The sequence below is a fragment of the Mobula hypostoma genome, chromosome 11, assembly GCF_963921235.1.
Source record: "Mobula hypostoma chromosome 11, sMobHyp1.1, whole genome shotgun sequence".
NCBI lineage: Eukaryota > Metazoa > Chordata > Chondrichthyes > Myliobatiformes > Myliobatidae > Mobula > Mobula hypostoma.
In genome coordinates this window covers 48823316-48839796 of record NC_086107.1, presented here as the reverse complement: position 1 = coordinate 48839796, position 16481 = coordinate 48823316, and the positions used below count along the sequence as shown (strand labels likewise).

The 16481-nt window shown below is 40.3% G+C and overlaps 2 protein-coding genes across 5 annotated transcripts in view; one reads left to right on the top strand and one right to left on the bottom strand.

The window, feature by feature from the left end:
* Positions 1 to 16481, top strand: part of prr33 (proline rich 33) — a 37392-nt gene that overhangs the window by 14869 nt on the left and 6042 nt on the right. For 2 of the 3 annotated variants that reach the window (XM_063062011.1, XM_063062009.1), the window contains exon 2: positions 6845 to 6962. The exons of the other annotated variant lie outside the window; for it this stretch is intronic. In XM_063062011.1, coding sequence (XP_062918081.1) covers positions 6960 to 6962 — 3 coding nt within the window. In that variant the 5' untranslated portion in view covers positions 6845 to 6959. The remainder of the gene's footprint in view (positions 1 to 6844; positions 6963 to 16481) is intronic. 3 annotated transcript variants of the gene reach the window in all.
* The window catches only part of lsp1a (lymphocyte specific protein 1 a), a 191446-nt gene continuing 183911 nt past the window's right edge, over positions 8947 to 16481 (bottom strand). For both annotated transcript variants that reach the window (XM_063062014.1, XM_063062013.1), the window contains one exon: positions 8947 to 12710. The gene's annotated coding sequence lies outside the window, so the exon portion shown is untranslated. The remainder of the gene's footprint in view (positions 12711 to 16481) is intronic.

Here is a 16481-nt window from a genome sequence, read left to right as displayed (position 1 = left end):
ATTTTGCATCTACCTTTTGAAGGTTGTGAATTTGAAAGTATTTAATCCTCAACCTTGGTTACATTACAACTAGTTCTCTGCAATGACCACCACAGCCATTTATTCCAGTTATGGCACAGTTTGTCTATTTTATGACAAATCTGGGTAAATCAGATAAAGAACCTTCAGTTTTGTCCAGTTACCATTTCTGCTGCTTGGATTATAATTGGGGGGAGTATTCTAATGGTAGACTCTGCTAAAAACAGTAATACCGTAGTTTATCTAAGTTTCTAACATTTCCCTCAGTAGAATCTTCCACCTCGTTGCTTGTCTTAAAGCCTCATCTACAAGCCTTGGTATTCATTTTCCTTGGGCATCTATTTCAGCCCAATTCTACAATCTTTCCCTGGATATGCAGGGCTGCATAATTAGCCAATACCTAATCATTTTTTTTCCTTGCAGTGCTGCACATCTCCTTCATCGAACTTCCGTTAATCTACAGAGCAAATGGAAATCTGTTCCAAAACCACCTCAATTAGAAGTGGCAGACAATACTCGACTATGTATAGGGGCCCAAGTATAAGTGCAGATCGAAAGTAACATCCCCTCCTCACTGACAATCAACACTGCTGCACCTCAAGGGTGCATGCCATGCTTAGCCCACTGCTCTACCCTCTGCACCCACAACTATGCGGCTAGACACAGCACAAATGCCATCTGTAAATTTGCCAATGCCACATCTATTGCTGGCAGAATTTTAGATGGTGACGAGGAGCTGTACAGAAGAGAGCTAAATCAGCTGATTGAGTGGTGTCAAAACAACAACCTTAACTCAACATCAGTAAGATGAAGGAATTGATTGTGGATTTTAGGAAGGGGAAGTAGAGGAAACACACCCCACTTCTCATCGAGGGATCAGCAGTGATTAGTTTCAAGTTCCTGGGTTCCAACAGCTCTGAAGATCTATCCTGGGCCTAACATCTTGATGCAATTAGAAAGAAGGCATGACAGCAGCTATATTCCAAAAGGAGTGTGAGGAAACTTGGTATGTCACCAAAGATACTCGCAAATTTCTACAGATGTACCGTGGGGAGCATTCAGACTGGTTGCATCACTGTCTGGTATGGAGGGGCCACTGCACAGGATCAGAGGAAGCGGCAGAAAGATGTGAACTCAGCTAGCTTCATTATGGTCACTAGTCTCCCCAGCATCGAGGACATCAAGAGGTGACATCTGCCATTGAGGACCCTCCTCACCCAGGATGCTCCCTTCTCATTGTTACCACCAAGGAGGAGCTCAGGAGCCTGAAGTCACACCTCAACATGTTAGAAAACAGCTTCTTCCCCTCCACCATCAAATTTCTGAAAAGACAGTGAACCCATGAATACCACCTATTTTGTTTCACTCTCTTTTTGTGCTACTTATTTAATTTAATTTCTCATATATATTTCTCTTACTATATATATCCTACTATAATTTATATATTTTTATATATTTTAATGTACTGCTGCATATTTCACATCATATGCCAGTGATATTAAACGTGTCATGGTTCCGTTTGATTGTTCCCCTTTAACGCTCTTTTCTCCCTGATTATGCCCTAATTTCAGCCATTAGATTTCCAATTGCTGCTAGTTTACTTAATTACGATACACCTGGTTTGCACCAGAGACTGTGAAATAAGTACAATGGCATCACCACACGGGTTGCCAGTTTGTTGGTCTATTCTTGTGTGATACTTCGTTTTCACGTCCGCTTAGAACCGTTAGTTCTAAGTTTAGTTCCAAGTTCTGCTCTACTTTCAAGATAGTCCCTGTAGATCCCATCTCCTTGTCAAGATTCCTCTGGTTTGCTGTTCTACGTTCATGTCCACGCCAGCGTCCCCAACTCAGTCGACGTGCCGGTGTCCTGCTCTTGGGTTCTCCTCAGTCGCCCCGTGCAACAACTTGATTCTCATTGTGAAGATATCAGTGACTGCTTTGCTGATTTGCAACAGATCATAAACATAAGAGTCTGCAGATGCTGGAAATCCAGAGTGCAGGAGGAACTCAGCAGGTCAGGCAGCATATATGGATATGAATAAACAGTCAATATTTTGGGTCTGGGCCAAGACCCTTCTGCAGCACTGGAAAAGAAAGGGGAAGATGCCAGAGCAAAAAGGTTGGAGGTGGGGAAGGAGGACAAGCTAAAAGGTGATAGGTGAAGCCAGGTGGGTGGAAAAGGGAAAGGGCTGGAGAAGAAGGAATCTGATAGGAGAGGAGAGTGGACCATGGGAAAAAGGGAAAGATGGGCACCAAAGAGAGATGATTGGCAGGTGAGGAGAAGAGATAAGAGGCCAAAGTGGGGAATAGAAGAAGAGAGGAAGAGGAGTGGGGGAAAGGAAACAAAAATCATGCCATCAGGTTGGAGGAATATGAGGTGTTGCTCCTCTACCCCAGGGGTGGCCTCATCATGGCAGAAGAGGCAGCCATGGACCAACATGTTGGAGTGGGAATGGGGGAAGGAATCAAAATGGCTACAGGGAAATTCCACCATTGGCAGATGGAGCAGGGGTGTTTGACAAAGCTGTCCCCAATTTACAACAAGTCTCACCAATGTAGAGGAGCATTGAATGTAATAGACAATCCCAACAGATGAAGTATTGCCTCACCTCGAAGAATTGCTTGTGGCTATGAATGGTGGTGAGGGAGGAAGTGAATGGGAAACTCTAACATTTCTCTTGCTTGCAGTGATTCATGCCAGGAGGAAGATTACTGGAGAGGAATAAATAGACAAAGGAGTCATGGAGGGAGTGTGGAAAGCAGATAGTTGGGGAGGGGGGAGTAAATATGTGCTTGGTGGTAAGATCCCATTGAAGTTACAGAGAATGATGTGTTGGATGCAGAAACTCATGTGGTGGTAGGCGAGGACAATAGGAACTCTATCCCTGTTAAAGCAGTGGGAAGATGGGGTGAGCATGGATGTCTGGGAAACTGGAGATGTGGGTGAGGGCAGCATCACTGGTGGAGGAAGGGAAAACCATTTTTTTTTGGAGGAGGACATCTCTGAGGTCCTGGAAAGACTCATCCTGGGAACAGGCGTGGCAGAGATGAAAGAATCGAGAAAAGGGAATAGCATTTTTACAGGAGACGGTGGGAAGAGGTATAGTCAAGATGGACATGGGAATCGGTAGGTTTACGGAAGATGTCAGTAGTTTATCTCCAGAAATGGAATCAGAGATTGAGAAAGGGGAGAGAGGTATCAGAAATGGACCAGGTGAATTTAAGGACAGGGTGTAAATTTAATGCAAGTTTGATGAAATTGACAAGCTCAGTAGGGTGCATGAAGCAGCACCAATGAAATCATCACAGAGGTAGTTGGGAGCATTATCAGGAAAGGTTTGCAACATAAACTGTTCTACGTAACCAACAAAAATGCAGGCATAGCTGGGGCCCATGGCTACACCTTGAGTTTGGAGAAAGTGGGAGGAGCTGAAGGAGAAACTGTTGAGGGTGAGGACCAGTTCTGCCCAATGGAGGAGCAGCTCATTACCAACCTTCTATGCTGTCTATGGTAGTAGAGGTCAATGATCAGATGCTGGAAGATGTGAAACGCCTGCCAATTTTGAGAGCCACCACTGAAGAAAAACATAATGAAATTCATCATCTTCAACAGTGCACTCACACCGGCCAGGGAAAAGGCTGTTTGAAGATAGATACATTTAATGCCGGTAAAAGGCTCATGGTCTATTATGGCCTTGTGGAACAATCCATATTCCAGGCCTATACTAATATCTGTCCCCCACTTTTTCTTCACTACATCGACAACTGCATCGGCACTGCTTCCTGAATGCATGCTGAGCTCGTTGACTTCATTAACTTTGCCTCCAACTTTCACCCTGCCCTCAAGTTTACCTGGTCCATTTCCAACACCTCCCTCCCCTTTCTTAATCTTTCTGTCTCTATATCTGGAGACAGCTTATCCACTGATGTCTACAATAATCCTACGGACTCTCACAGCTACCTGGACTATTCCTCTTCTCACCCTGTCTCTTGCAAAAATGCCACCCCCTTCTCGCAATTCTCTGCTCTCAGGATGAGGCTTTTCAGTCCAGGATGAAGGAGATGTCTTCCTTTTTTAAAGAAAGGGGCTTCCCTTCCTCCACTATCAACTCTGCTCTCAAATGCATCTCTCCCATTTCACGCATATCTGCTCTCACCCCATCCTCCCGCCACCCCACTAGGAATAGGATTCCCCTTGTCCTCACCTACCACCCGACTGGCTTCCGGGTCCAACATATAATTCTCCGTAACTTCCGCCACCTCCAAAGGGATCCCACCACTAAGCACATCTTTCTCTCCCCCCACTTCCTCTGCTTTCTGCAGGGATCACCCATAAACGTGACTCTCTTGTCCATTCGTTCCCCCCCCACCCGTTCCCACCGATCCCCCTCCCGGCACTTATCCTTGTAAGCGGAACAAGTGCTACACATGCCCTTACACTTCCTCCCTCACCACCATTCAGGGCTCCAGACAGTCCTTCCATGTGAGGCAACACTTTACCTGTGAGTCAGCTGGGGTGATATACTGCGTCCGGTGCTCCTGATGCGGCCTTCTATATATTGGCGAGACCCGACACAGGCTGGGAGACCTCTTCACTGAACACCTATGCTCTGTCTGCCAGAGAAAGCAGGATCTCCCAGTGGCCACACATTTTAATTCCACGTCCTATTCCCATTCTGATATGTCTATCCACGGCCTCCTCTACTGTAAAGATGAAGCCACACTCAGGTTGGAGGAACAACAGCTTATATTTCATCTAGGTCGCCTCCAACCTGATGGCATGGAACATGGACTTCTCTACCTTCTGTTAATGCCCCACCTCCCCTTTGTACCCCATCCGTTATTTATTATTATATTAAAAAATGTTTTTCTCTGTCTTTTTTCTCCCTCTGTCCCTCTCACTATACTCCTTGCCCATCCTCTGGGCTTCCCTCCCCCTTTCTTTCTCCCTGGGCCTCCCATCCCATGATCCTCTCCTTTCTCCAGCCTCGCATCCCTTTTGCCAATCAAATTTCAGCTCTTAGCTCCATCCCTCCCCCTCATGTCTTCTCCTATCATTTCAGATCTCCCCCTCACCCTCCCACTTTCAAATCTCTTTCTCTTCTTTCAGTTAGTCCTGACGAAGGGTCTCAGCCCGAAATGTCGACTGTACGTCTTCCTATAGGTGCTGCCTGGCCTGCTGCATTCACCAGGATGTTTTGTGTGTGTTGCTTGAATTTCCAGCATCTGCAGATTTCCTTGTGTTTATTGTCTATTAGTTGCAGTGTTTCTAAACTACTATACCATTTGGAGAAATGGCCAACTTTTAACTGGCACCTCAAAGCACCAGAGGTTCTTACAGAAACATCTGCATGATGCTAGCTCCATCCGGGGCCAATATGGATTAAAATATTGCACAGGAGTGTAAAGAAAATCAGAATCAACATTTTAGTTTGATGCCCACCCAGTAGAACTATGAAGAAGGGAACTCAGTATAGAAAGTTAACTGTTTTTCCCTCCACATATGCTGTTTGTCTTGCTTAGTATTTCCAGTATGGTTTTTATTTTATTACTAATTTATGGTTACCAATAACACACATTATACCAGCAATATCTTGTCACTTCTGGATAAGCTCTTGGAAAGCTTTAATGTGCTGCAGTGTGGTGATACAGCCTTAATAGTACAGATAGATAATACTGATAAAACTTTGTTTCTTAAACTCATTATCCGGATCTTCATCCGATTCTCAAGCATTTTAAAATTGGAATTTTTGATGGGCAATTACCTTTTAAAGATTTAAATAGACTTAACTTTATTAAACTAGTAGTTGGATTTAGTATGACTATATTAATGAGCATGTAACTAACACTCACTGTTCCCTCTAAGCTGCGTGGGTACACCTGTACAGTAACTGAAATGCTCCTGAGCACATAGCCTTTGTTGGTGTGCAGCTGTAATTTTCTTTCATATATTGTTAATATAATTTGGAAATTAGGCTAATATAATTGTAAAATACTCTGTAATTATGTTAATGTATATAATCCTTAAGTTTTCTAAATAATAAGGCCATCTAACTTTAAAAGTTTACAAAATATGAAAGATTTTCTTTGTTATACTGTATTTCATTATGCCCCTCAATTAATAAATAAAATCAAAATTATGTGATTTTTCAATTTTCATTCTAAATATTCATAGTTTGCATATTACAACAAAAAAACATTTAAAGTGCTGCACAATTTTCAGGCCCTGTAAAAATTTCCTGCTTAGAGCAATGGTTGGTCCATAAAGCTGTGGAAAAAATATTAGAGGGAACATTGTCAACATTGGAAATTTCCTTTTTTATTGCCCCCATCTAAAAACAATTTGGTTTCTTTTTTTTTACCCATGATGGGAGATATCAGCACTGGAGAATAGTTTGCATGCTGATATCAAGACAGGGATGTAGGTCAGATACAACACAAGTTCAATCATAAGGTACTTTTTTTTAAGGTCAACACTACTTGAAGCCCGCCTTGAATATGCAGCTTCATTGCATAATTCCTACATTTCACTTTCCAATGGAAAATCAAGCTTGAGCAGCAATGTACAACTTTACTCTGTTTTGATGAAGGTTTGATGAAGGATTTTTGACATGAAAGATTTACTACTTCTTTCTGTAGATGCTACCGGAACCTGCTGAATGCTTCCAGTATTTTCTTCTTTCAATTCAGATTTCCATCTTAAGCAGATTTATTTAATTATAAAAATTCTATCAAATTTGCTGCAAACATTCTTTATCGTTGAGGCAATTTAAGGGCGTGCTTGTGAAATATGCAAGTAAAATTAATTCTTTCTTTACTTTTAGGCATGACTTGGTGCACCGTGATTCCCACTGAATGATAGTGATTTCTTCTGATGTTCAGAAGTTACCAATGACAAATGGAGTATATCTCCATAACATTTATAAATAATCTAATGAAATGGTAAGAGAAAACATACATGGTATCTTGAGAAAAACAAAATTTGTAAGTTTTTTTTAACATTGCTGCAATACATTTTTTATAAAGGTAAAAGCAAAGCACTAGACTGTACTACCATTAAGCAATTAATATCAGCACAGGAGATTTAACTAGAATAATTCCTGCATGATAACATGGGCAAAGGAGTATCAATTGTTAAATACCATGGAGCACAGTTGATGAGGGTCAAAAGACATTCATTTTGTACAGGATTTCAGCTCTGCACATAAGGATGTGCAACACACAAAACAGCCTACAGTACAGCACTGACATGGCAATCACACTTAGATAGCTCAGACAATGAAAAATGGGAACATGGACAGCTACAGGGAGTCTCATTCTCAGTGTGAGTAGGGCCTGTTGCCGGGTAGATGTGAGAATTTCCTGTGCTCAACTGAGCTGGAAGTGGTTCGTGCTGATATTGAGTGTTGAGAATTAAAAAAAGCTTGATCTGCATAATTCACAGGTCCGAAAAGGACAGTCGACCCATGTTATTCCAGGCCAGTTCATGGCAGTCCAACTTGATCTATAAAGGACCAGAATGTTCATAGAAAGAAAGACTACACTGTTGGTTGAATCCATAACTTGGGGGCCTGACACCATTCATTTCCCAGAACTGACTTACCTTTTGATTGGATAACAGACATGGTGCTTTTGCTATTCCATAGAATTCACTAATCTCTGTTCCAGATGGATTCTATTCTACAATATGCCATGTAAAGGACAATGCCTTTAAATTAAAACTTATTACTTACTATTTTCTTGTTTTGATTGATAGTCCTTCATCGTGGGTTGTGTACAACATGCTCAGGAACAGAAGGACAGCTACAATTCCATTTATGCTGTGTTAACTATCGATCTCATGAGTTCTATTACTAAAAGTTTGAGATAAATATACCTGGCTACACCAACCCCCCCCCCCACAACTTTCAATTGATGATGGCTGCACCACTTGAAAATGCTAATACATGGATCAACTAAAAATGTAAATCACACTCAATATGATTCCTCTGCCTGTTGCCAACATTTCTAATGGAAACTATTGATGCTCAATCACTTAATGGCAGTATATGCTTTCAACTGGTTGGGATTTGTTGAATGACAGATGACATCACTTCCACCACTGAGCTCAGCCTCTACCCCATGTAGGGTCTAAAGGGGATGTTCAACACTGGAATTACCTTGTATTATTACTGGGAAAATTGCCACTTTGAGCTAAGACCCCATTGATTTCAGGGAGAATTCTAGACCTGTGAATTAGGAGGGATAAAGACTGATTTGTCTGTCTTAAAAACACATATGTTACTAACTTACACTTTAAAAATTCTTAATTTTTGTTTAATATTTAAAATACTTGAATATCAGAAACTTTTTTTTTAATCTTGAAGATACCCTGCAACATTTACAACAGTCAGAGCTCCTTCCTGGCTCTGCCACCAGATACCAGAGACATCTTGCAGGCAGGGTCTCCCAGCAAAATGGAGCCAGAAGGATTCTTTCAGTGAGCCAGAGCCAAAGTGGGCTAAATATCCTGTCAATTTCTCAAACTGATAGGAGTAACCAGAGTAAGCATTTTCAAGCAATGAGAAAGTGTCTTACCTGCTGTTTAGATTGATTGGGATAGTGAGTCAACAAGATGTCACTCAAATATTAGAGGTCAAATAGATTTTTGAGCAGTGGAGTTATTCAATGTCTTTTACAAACCAGTTTGGACTAGACAAGCAACTTGACTGAATGCATCAATAGTCTGGTTGCTTTTAAACATTTTTGAGGAAGTTTTCAGGGTAGATATTAACCTCGCCATGACAGTAATTTCTTTGGCTCTCAATAACCTAATGGGGTGATATTATAAGGGGCAGTAATCTGACTGCGTGTTAAGTTTCCTTTCAATGCAAAGTGAAATGTGTTCATTGTAAATGAAAGAAAGGACAACATCACATTAGACCAAACATTACATTTAATAAAACTGTCAATAGCTACAATAAATCCAATTTCCTTCTCAGACACCTTACTTTTGTTCATGACAGTAGTATACAAAACAAGCTGTTTCACATTAAACAAAATACTGTATTTCAATTAAATGTTAAAGTAAAGCCTCCAGAAAGTGTTTTCCAAAGCAGTGCTTTCCTCTCCCCATTCTTACTGAATACACTGATGTTGTCTGTGACACAATAACTCAAGGCTACGGTCAAAGTGTTATGTAGAGCAGGGAGGCAATGAGACTATTACTTGTGGTGACCAATAAGCTGCCTTTGGAAGCTGCACAGTTGGCTACAGAACACCATAGTTATTGAGGATATTTGAAACAAGCCTCAGACTTCTGGTAGACCCTTGGGGTGTGCTCCTTCAGGTCTGAAAATTGCATTAACAAATTTTTGGCACAGAGTATGTGACTTCTTCCTCCACTGAGGTGGAGTTATACTATGGCTAAGTTGGAACTGCTAGAAATGAAAGAAAGCTTTTCAGTCATTGAAAGGGTTCCAAATTGATTAGGTGATTTTTACTTCACCTGTACTTACGTACTTTTGCTGCATGTGTTCCAACATCCTGACCCGATCTAGTTTAGATTTTACAATTTCCAGCTGACCTGATTTCTTTAACTTTACTTACATGGCAAATATTTCCTACTCATCTTTAGCACATCCAACTGTTGATTTAAGGGTAAAACCCATGGTTCTGGATTTTCCCAGTTTTTCTCTTTTTTCTCATCCATCTAACCTCAAGCAGCTCAATTATATCATTCTTTAATCTTTTATATATACAAAGCATGCAAACTTTGTCTGTAATTAAACAAATTTAAATTAGATAATGAACCCAAGTTGCAACTCCCCTGCTGCCAACCACAATATGCACCAAAGCCAATTAAGCCCTTGAGTTTCCTGGACCCAGAAATGATGGTATTTAAGCTTGTAGCACACACTTCACTTTGGTGGTCCAGCCTCCTTGAGATAAAGCTTAACATTGGGGAAGACCTTTAAAATTTTCTTACAATAGTTATTAGTGATTTGGCACTTGAAACCCTATCTCTCTCTCTCTCTATTCCAACAGAATTCTGAGTAATTTACTATTTAGAAACTCTGTTCACTCCTGTTTGTGTTTGAAATGAACCTCATATTTTCCCAGTGAACTTCATTTGTCTCACTCATTCAATCCATTGATACATATTCACAACTCTCTACTCCCATCTGCAGTACTTACTACACCATCCAAACTTCCGCATACAGCACTTTTATGTGTCATTTGGAAGGAAGCCATTCAGTCCACTATCCTGCTCTCAGAGCCATTATCAATTCCACTCCACTGATTCTCTGACCACTCACTTACAGTAGGGCTAACTGGGGTGTTGTAGGAAGCTAGAATTCCTGGGACAAATGAACCAACTCCCCTCTGATTCCACCAGAGGTCAGAATTGAACCAGGTTCTCTGGAGTTATTGCAATACATGCAGCCCAACTGTATCGCTCTGCGCAGGATTTCCCAATGTGGGGTCCACAGACCCCTCAGTTAATGGTAGGGGTCCATGGCATGAGAAGGGTTGGGAGCCCCTGCTCTATAGAAAGGAATAAAATGTTAGCAATTGTTAAACATGACCTAGGAAGGCTAGCTCAACATTTACCACTCATTCTGTATTCAACGAATTTCAAAAACTTCACTGGAAGTGTATAGAAAATCTGGACTAAGACCGAATGAATTATGGGAAAAAGCTGGTGATTATATTAAAAAAAATCAACCTGGTTAAGATGACCAAGAGACTTAAGAAAAAAAAAAGTTATATAAGCTGATCCTCAAAATATTGGTTAAATCTGGTGCAACAGCTCATGTTGTACATGGTGGGACAATGTAGTAGAGATTCTACAAACATTTGTAGTTAGTGAAAGGCAGATATAATAGATATTAGGAGGCTACTCTTCAAGAGAGCACAATAAATATATGGAATAGATTGTTAGATGCAGTAATTGAGAGAAAATCCTATATAAAGCAATTTGCTTTAATTGTGGCAGTAAATTTGTTCTTTTTACAAACTGAGCTGAAAGGTATGATCTGTTTAATTTAAGCAATTTCACAAAATTGCACAATACATATATGTTATTGCAAAGGTGAAACCATTTGCCTGACAAAAGCTGTGGCAAAATTGAATAATAATTGTTACAGTATGCTATTTATTGAAACATAGCACATTTTAATATTGAAAGAAAAGTGATTATTAACAGCAGACAGTTTCATTAATATGTTCAGAACTGAGAAGAGAACTAGGTAAATGGCTTAGGAACTCAGAACAGTCTGTTTTTGCTTGTACATGTTGCTCCATCACAATGGTCCAGCAATATTTTCTGTGCCAGGTCACAATATACTCCTCCATTTCCCGAACAACTAGCAAACGGTTTGGAAACACTAGAGGGCTGATGAACACTGGTCAGCTATTCCTCTTCTGATGATGATAACTAAAAAATCTTTCTTAAAATTTCATTTGTCAATTTGTCATCCAATTTCAAATACTAACATCATTCCAAAGAAAAGCTTTACAGCTGTGCAAACAGTAATGCAGACCCTCAGTTTGCTTAAGACTATATCTAATGGGAATGGGAGATAATTAACAAATTCATTAATCAAGTTAGAAACACAGAAAACCTACAGCACAATATAGGCCCTTCGGCCCACAAAGCTGTGCCGAACATGTCCTTACCTTGGAAATTACCTAGGGTTACACATAGCCCTGTTTTTCTGAGCTCCATGAACCTGTCCAGGAGTCTCTTAAAAGACCTTATCGTATCCGCCTCTACCACCGTTGCCAGCAGCTCATTCCACGCACTCACCACTCTCTGCATAAAAAACTTACCCCTGACATCTCCCCTGTACCTACTTCCAAGCACCTTAAAACTGTGCCCTTTTGTGCTAGCCATTTCAGCCCTAGGAAGAAGCCTCTGACTATCCACACGATCAATGCCTTTCATAATCTTATACACATATATAAAGTTACATAAAGATTATGCAGATTCCATATTATTGATAAACAAATTTATTGTAGATGAGATTTTGAAAACAATGCTGAGGACCGAAGAAAGAGAGCAACGTTTATGGACATGCTACTGCAAGTATAACATTCACCCAAGGCAAGTTGTATCAATGTTAAATATGCAACATAACAAGATAAACCTAAAATGAACTTAGGTTCAATGGTGAGACTACTACCAAGGAGATACATGAATGGCTTGTGTCCATTACTTAATAACAAGAACACAAAATCAGGATAAACAGGTTCTGCTCCACAGGCATTTAAAAATATAGTCTTTTCCAGGACTATATCTCTCATAAATGTGTGCAGTATGCATTGTGTGTATTGTGTGTGTGTGTACATTACTTCTGCTGTGCAGGTTAGATGTTGGAGCAATAAATGGATCTTCTTAGCTATCTAATAATCAACAAGATAGTGGAAATGGAATAAGAAGTGGTCCTTAAATAGGGATATTCTATCCCTGTGTTAGATACGCACCTTTTCATAACTTTTCAATGAGGGATTTCCATTCTTTAGATACAAATGCTCTCTAAGCTACTGCAGAATCAGTGGTGAAAGACATAACAATGATGATATAAGTGGCAATAACAAGTTTATACATAAACAAAAATTAATATATAAAATTAATAATCTCAACTGCTTTTGGTTCATTTGTTGGCTCCAGTTCTTCAATATGCTTATCGTAATTTTCAACTGCAGCTGAGAAAAGAAAGAAAGGGAAATTATTTTATATAGTATATGTTTCGTAATATGGTTCTTTTCTATTTCATTTTTGAGTGATACTTGTGCCAGGCACTGAAACATTGAGTTTTTGTTTTCAAACTAAAACAAAGATAGCACCCCTAAATTGGATACTTCAAAGTAAAAGCATGCTCTACTCTTTTCCAATTATGTACTGTAACTTCCACCTCTAAAGAACATCACCTACTGTCCTGGTGTGTGCAACGGACAAGGTGTTGAATTCTTCAGCAAATGCAACTCAAAAGATATTAACTGGTCATTCATCTGAGATTTTTGAAATCTTCTACAATAACTGTTTTCTATTCATTTGATGAGCTTTTCAGAAGTTTCATTTATTCCTGTACTGTGAAGTTTTGCAGCATTTTTTACAAAAATACTGCAAAGCCTGCAAACTTTTCCTTTCCATATACAAAATAATTTTTTCAAAGTAATTATTGATTTGGCTTTTAGCACTTTTTAAAAAAATGCATTAAACCCTCTAGTCTTTTAAGCCTATGTCCTTTAGTTACTACATTTCATATCTCATATCAAAGCATCTCTCCATAAAAACTGAACTACTAATGCCATTTTATTCTCACCACTCACCACGAACTTTCAGATTTGATTACTCACCCACATATAAGGGACAACTTACTAAGTATGTGTATTACAAAGGTTCTTTTGCATAATTTTTGTGACCCTAAATCTTGCCTAATATTTTGATGCCAACTGAGACCCAATAAAAGTTTAAAAGTTTAGCAAAAAAGAAATCCTTCCTTGAACTAAGCCTACCCAAAAGAGAATAAAGGGCTGATTCTAATCTCAGATTTTTCAAGATCTATTGGGAAAATCAGAGTTGTTTTATATCCCAAATGGGGTCAATATCCTAAGAAAAGGCAATGCACAAACATGGGGAACATTAACTTCTGGCAGAATTCTCATCAAGAAACATTTCCCTGTTCCCATAAACAGTGAGCTAGTGCAGCTTCTATCTATTAAAGTTAGTTACATTGAGTGCTGCTGACTTGCACATTGCCCTGTTTCTTTTCTGGGGAGCATCTTATACTGGTTGAACTCTGGTCTGAAGTGAGGAGGGGGTAAGAATGGCTGACTCTGCATAATGGCCTGAACGAGCTCTCTAAATTATGAGATGCTGGCGCAAGGACAGAAGTAATGATCCTTCCTGCTGACATCTCACCTTACACACACTACTTGTGCAAATTAGATCAACAGGCGGTTGTCACACTGTAAGAGCTGGCCCAGAAACTGTCAACTACCACTTGATGCAAGTAGTTCTCCATAAGTGAAAATCAAAAAAAAAACTTCAGCTGCTGAAAGTCTAATATAAAAACTGAAAATGCTGGAAACACTCAGCTGGTCAAACAGCATCTGTGGAAAGAGGAATTGTGTTAACAGTTCAGATCGATGATTCATCTAGACTAGGAAAGAGATAAAGCAAATGTAGAGGAGGCAGGGTGGGGGGACAGATAGGACAAAGGGGGCATCTCTGATGGAGTGACAACAAGGGTATCAACTGTAGAGTTCATCTGGTTAATGGGTAAATGAGAGCAATTTGTGAGAGAGATAAAATGAATAAAAACATGAAATGAGGGCAATTCGAGAGTGAAAACACAAATAAAGAAACATAAAAGTTACAAAATGTTGGATGTAGATATAGAGAGAGAATCAACTGAGCCAGTATAACTAATGGATGACCACTTGTGATAAAGGTTGAGAAAACAAGTTACCTGAAGTTATAAGCACAAGAGATTCCCATTCTGACATGTCTGGCCATGGCCTCCTGTACTACCATAATGAGGCCAAACTCAAACTGGAGGAGCAAGACCCCATATTCCATCTGGGTAAACTCCAAATGAATGGCATAAACATCAACTTCTCTATCTTCTGGCCTTTCTCCTCCAAACCCCTCCCCCCCACCCTTCTCTCTTTTTCTATTCCTCATTGTTTATTCCTTCACCCCTTCTCCTCACCTGCCCATTACCTCCCTCTGGTTCCTCTCCTCCTTCCCTTTCTTCCATGGTCCACTGACCTGTCCTATTAGATCTTTCTTCTTCATTCCTTTGCCTCTTCCACCTATCCCCTCCCTGCTTCTTACTTCATCCACCTCCCCCACCTGGTCTCATCTATCACCTGCCATCTTGTACTCCTTCCTCTCTCCCACCCTTTTTTTCATACCCTTTGTCCCCTTCTTTTCCAGTCCTGCTGAAAGGTCTTCGCCCAAACCATTGACTGTTTATTACACACCATACTATTGATGCTGCCTGACTTGCTAAGTTCCTCCAGCAATTTCTGTGTGTTACCTAGTTACAGAATTCCATATTGAGCTGTGACTATGAGGTAGCTAATCATAGAAAGAGTCTCCAAGCAGATCTCCATCTTCAAAGAGATAGCAGGAGCCAGTGATTCACTGAATTGACATAATGGAAGCCAAGGTGCCAATCCTCAAGTTTGGTTGTACCTTGAAGTAACACAAGCTGAAACTCTAGCTTGCGATACGTGTGTTGGGTTTCTCCAGTGTTAGTTAAGCAGCTGCATCATTTCAAGCCCTTTGCCTTTCAGGAATGATTTGATGCATTTATGCTTTTGCTGATGATACCAAGCTGGGTGTCAGTGAGAGTTGTGAAGACAATGCAGAGTGTATCCACAAGGATACATACATAATGGTTGATGATGACATATAATATGACAAAGGTGATAACATATACTTGTTGAAAATAAACAGAAATATAGTATTTCTTTTAAATCATGAAAAATTGAAACGTCAGTGTCCAGTTATCCCAGAAAGTTAATGTGCAGCTAAAATAAAATTTGTGTTGGGCGTGTGGCCAAGTGGTTAAGGCATTCGTCTAGTGATCTGAAGGACGCAGGTTCGAGCCTCAGCTGTGGCAGCGTGTTTGTGTCCTTGAGCAAGGCACTTAACCACACATTGCTCTAGTGTCTGTGCGAGGAGTGGCGCCCCACACAGACTTCCAATCTGCGCCTTGTAAGGCATGAAAATGCCCCACGTAGGCCTCTCTCTCATGGTCTGAGTCGACGTTCCCCTAAAATAAGCGATTAGAAATGCCAGAAATATACTTGTCTTTAGTGCATGTAAATTTCGATGTGAGAATAAAATGTCTTTCCAAATTTTTTAAATGGCCTTGGTGAAACTGAACGTGGAATGTTGTGTATGTGCTTGGTCTCCTTATAAAAAGAAGGAAGGATTTACTTAAAATAGAGGAAAGAAACACATATTCTTCTGACTAGTTCCTGGGATTGGGGAGGGAGTTGTCCTAAATATAGGGCTTCTTCTCCCTTGGTTCTCACTCTTCTGGAACTCGGTGGGGTAGATGTCTTCCCTAGCTGGGATGTCTGAAAATATGATCACTTTGTTAAAGTAAGCCCATGCAGGGCAAAGATGAAAACAAGTTTCTTCATCAAGGAGTACATCTTTGAACTTCTCTTTCCAAGTAGGCTGTGGAGGCACAGTCTGTGAGTATGCTCACAACACTGATCAATAGTTTTCGAGTATTAGGGGAATTAGGGGCTATGGGTTGGTAGAGGAAAGTGGCACTGAGGTTATAGAGCAGGTTTGAGGAGCTGAAAAGTCATTCCACCCCCTATTTCTGCTCCTTTTGTTCTTCTCTTACCCCCGATGTTGTGGATTGTAAGCAATTGGAAGGATCAACACTTTGTACCCTTCCACTGACAAGTGCAGATGTCTCTGCTTTAGCCAACACACAAACAGGA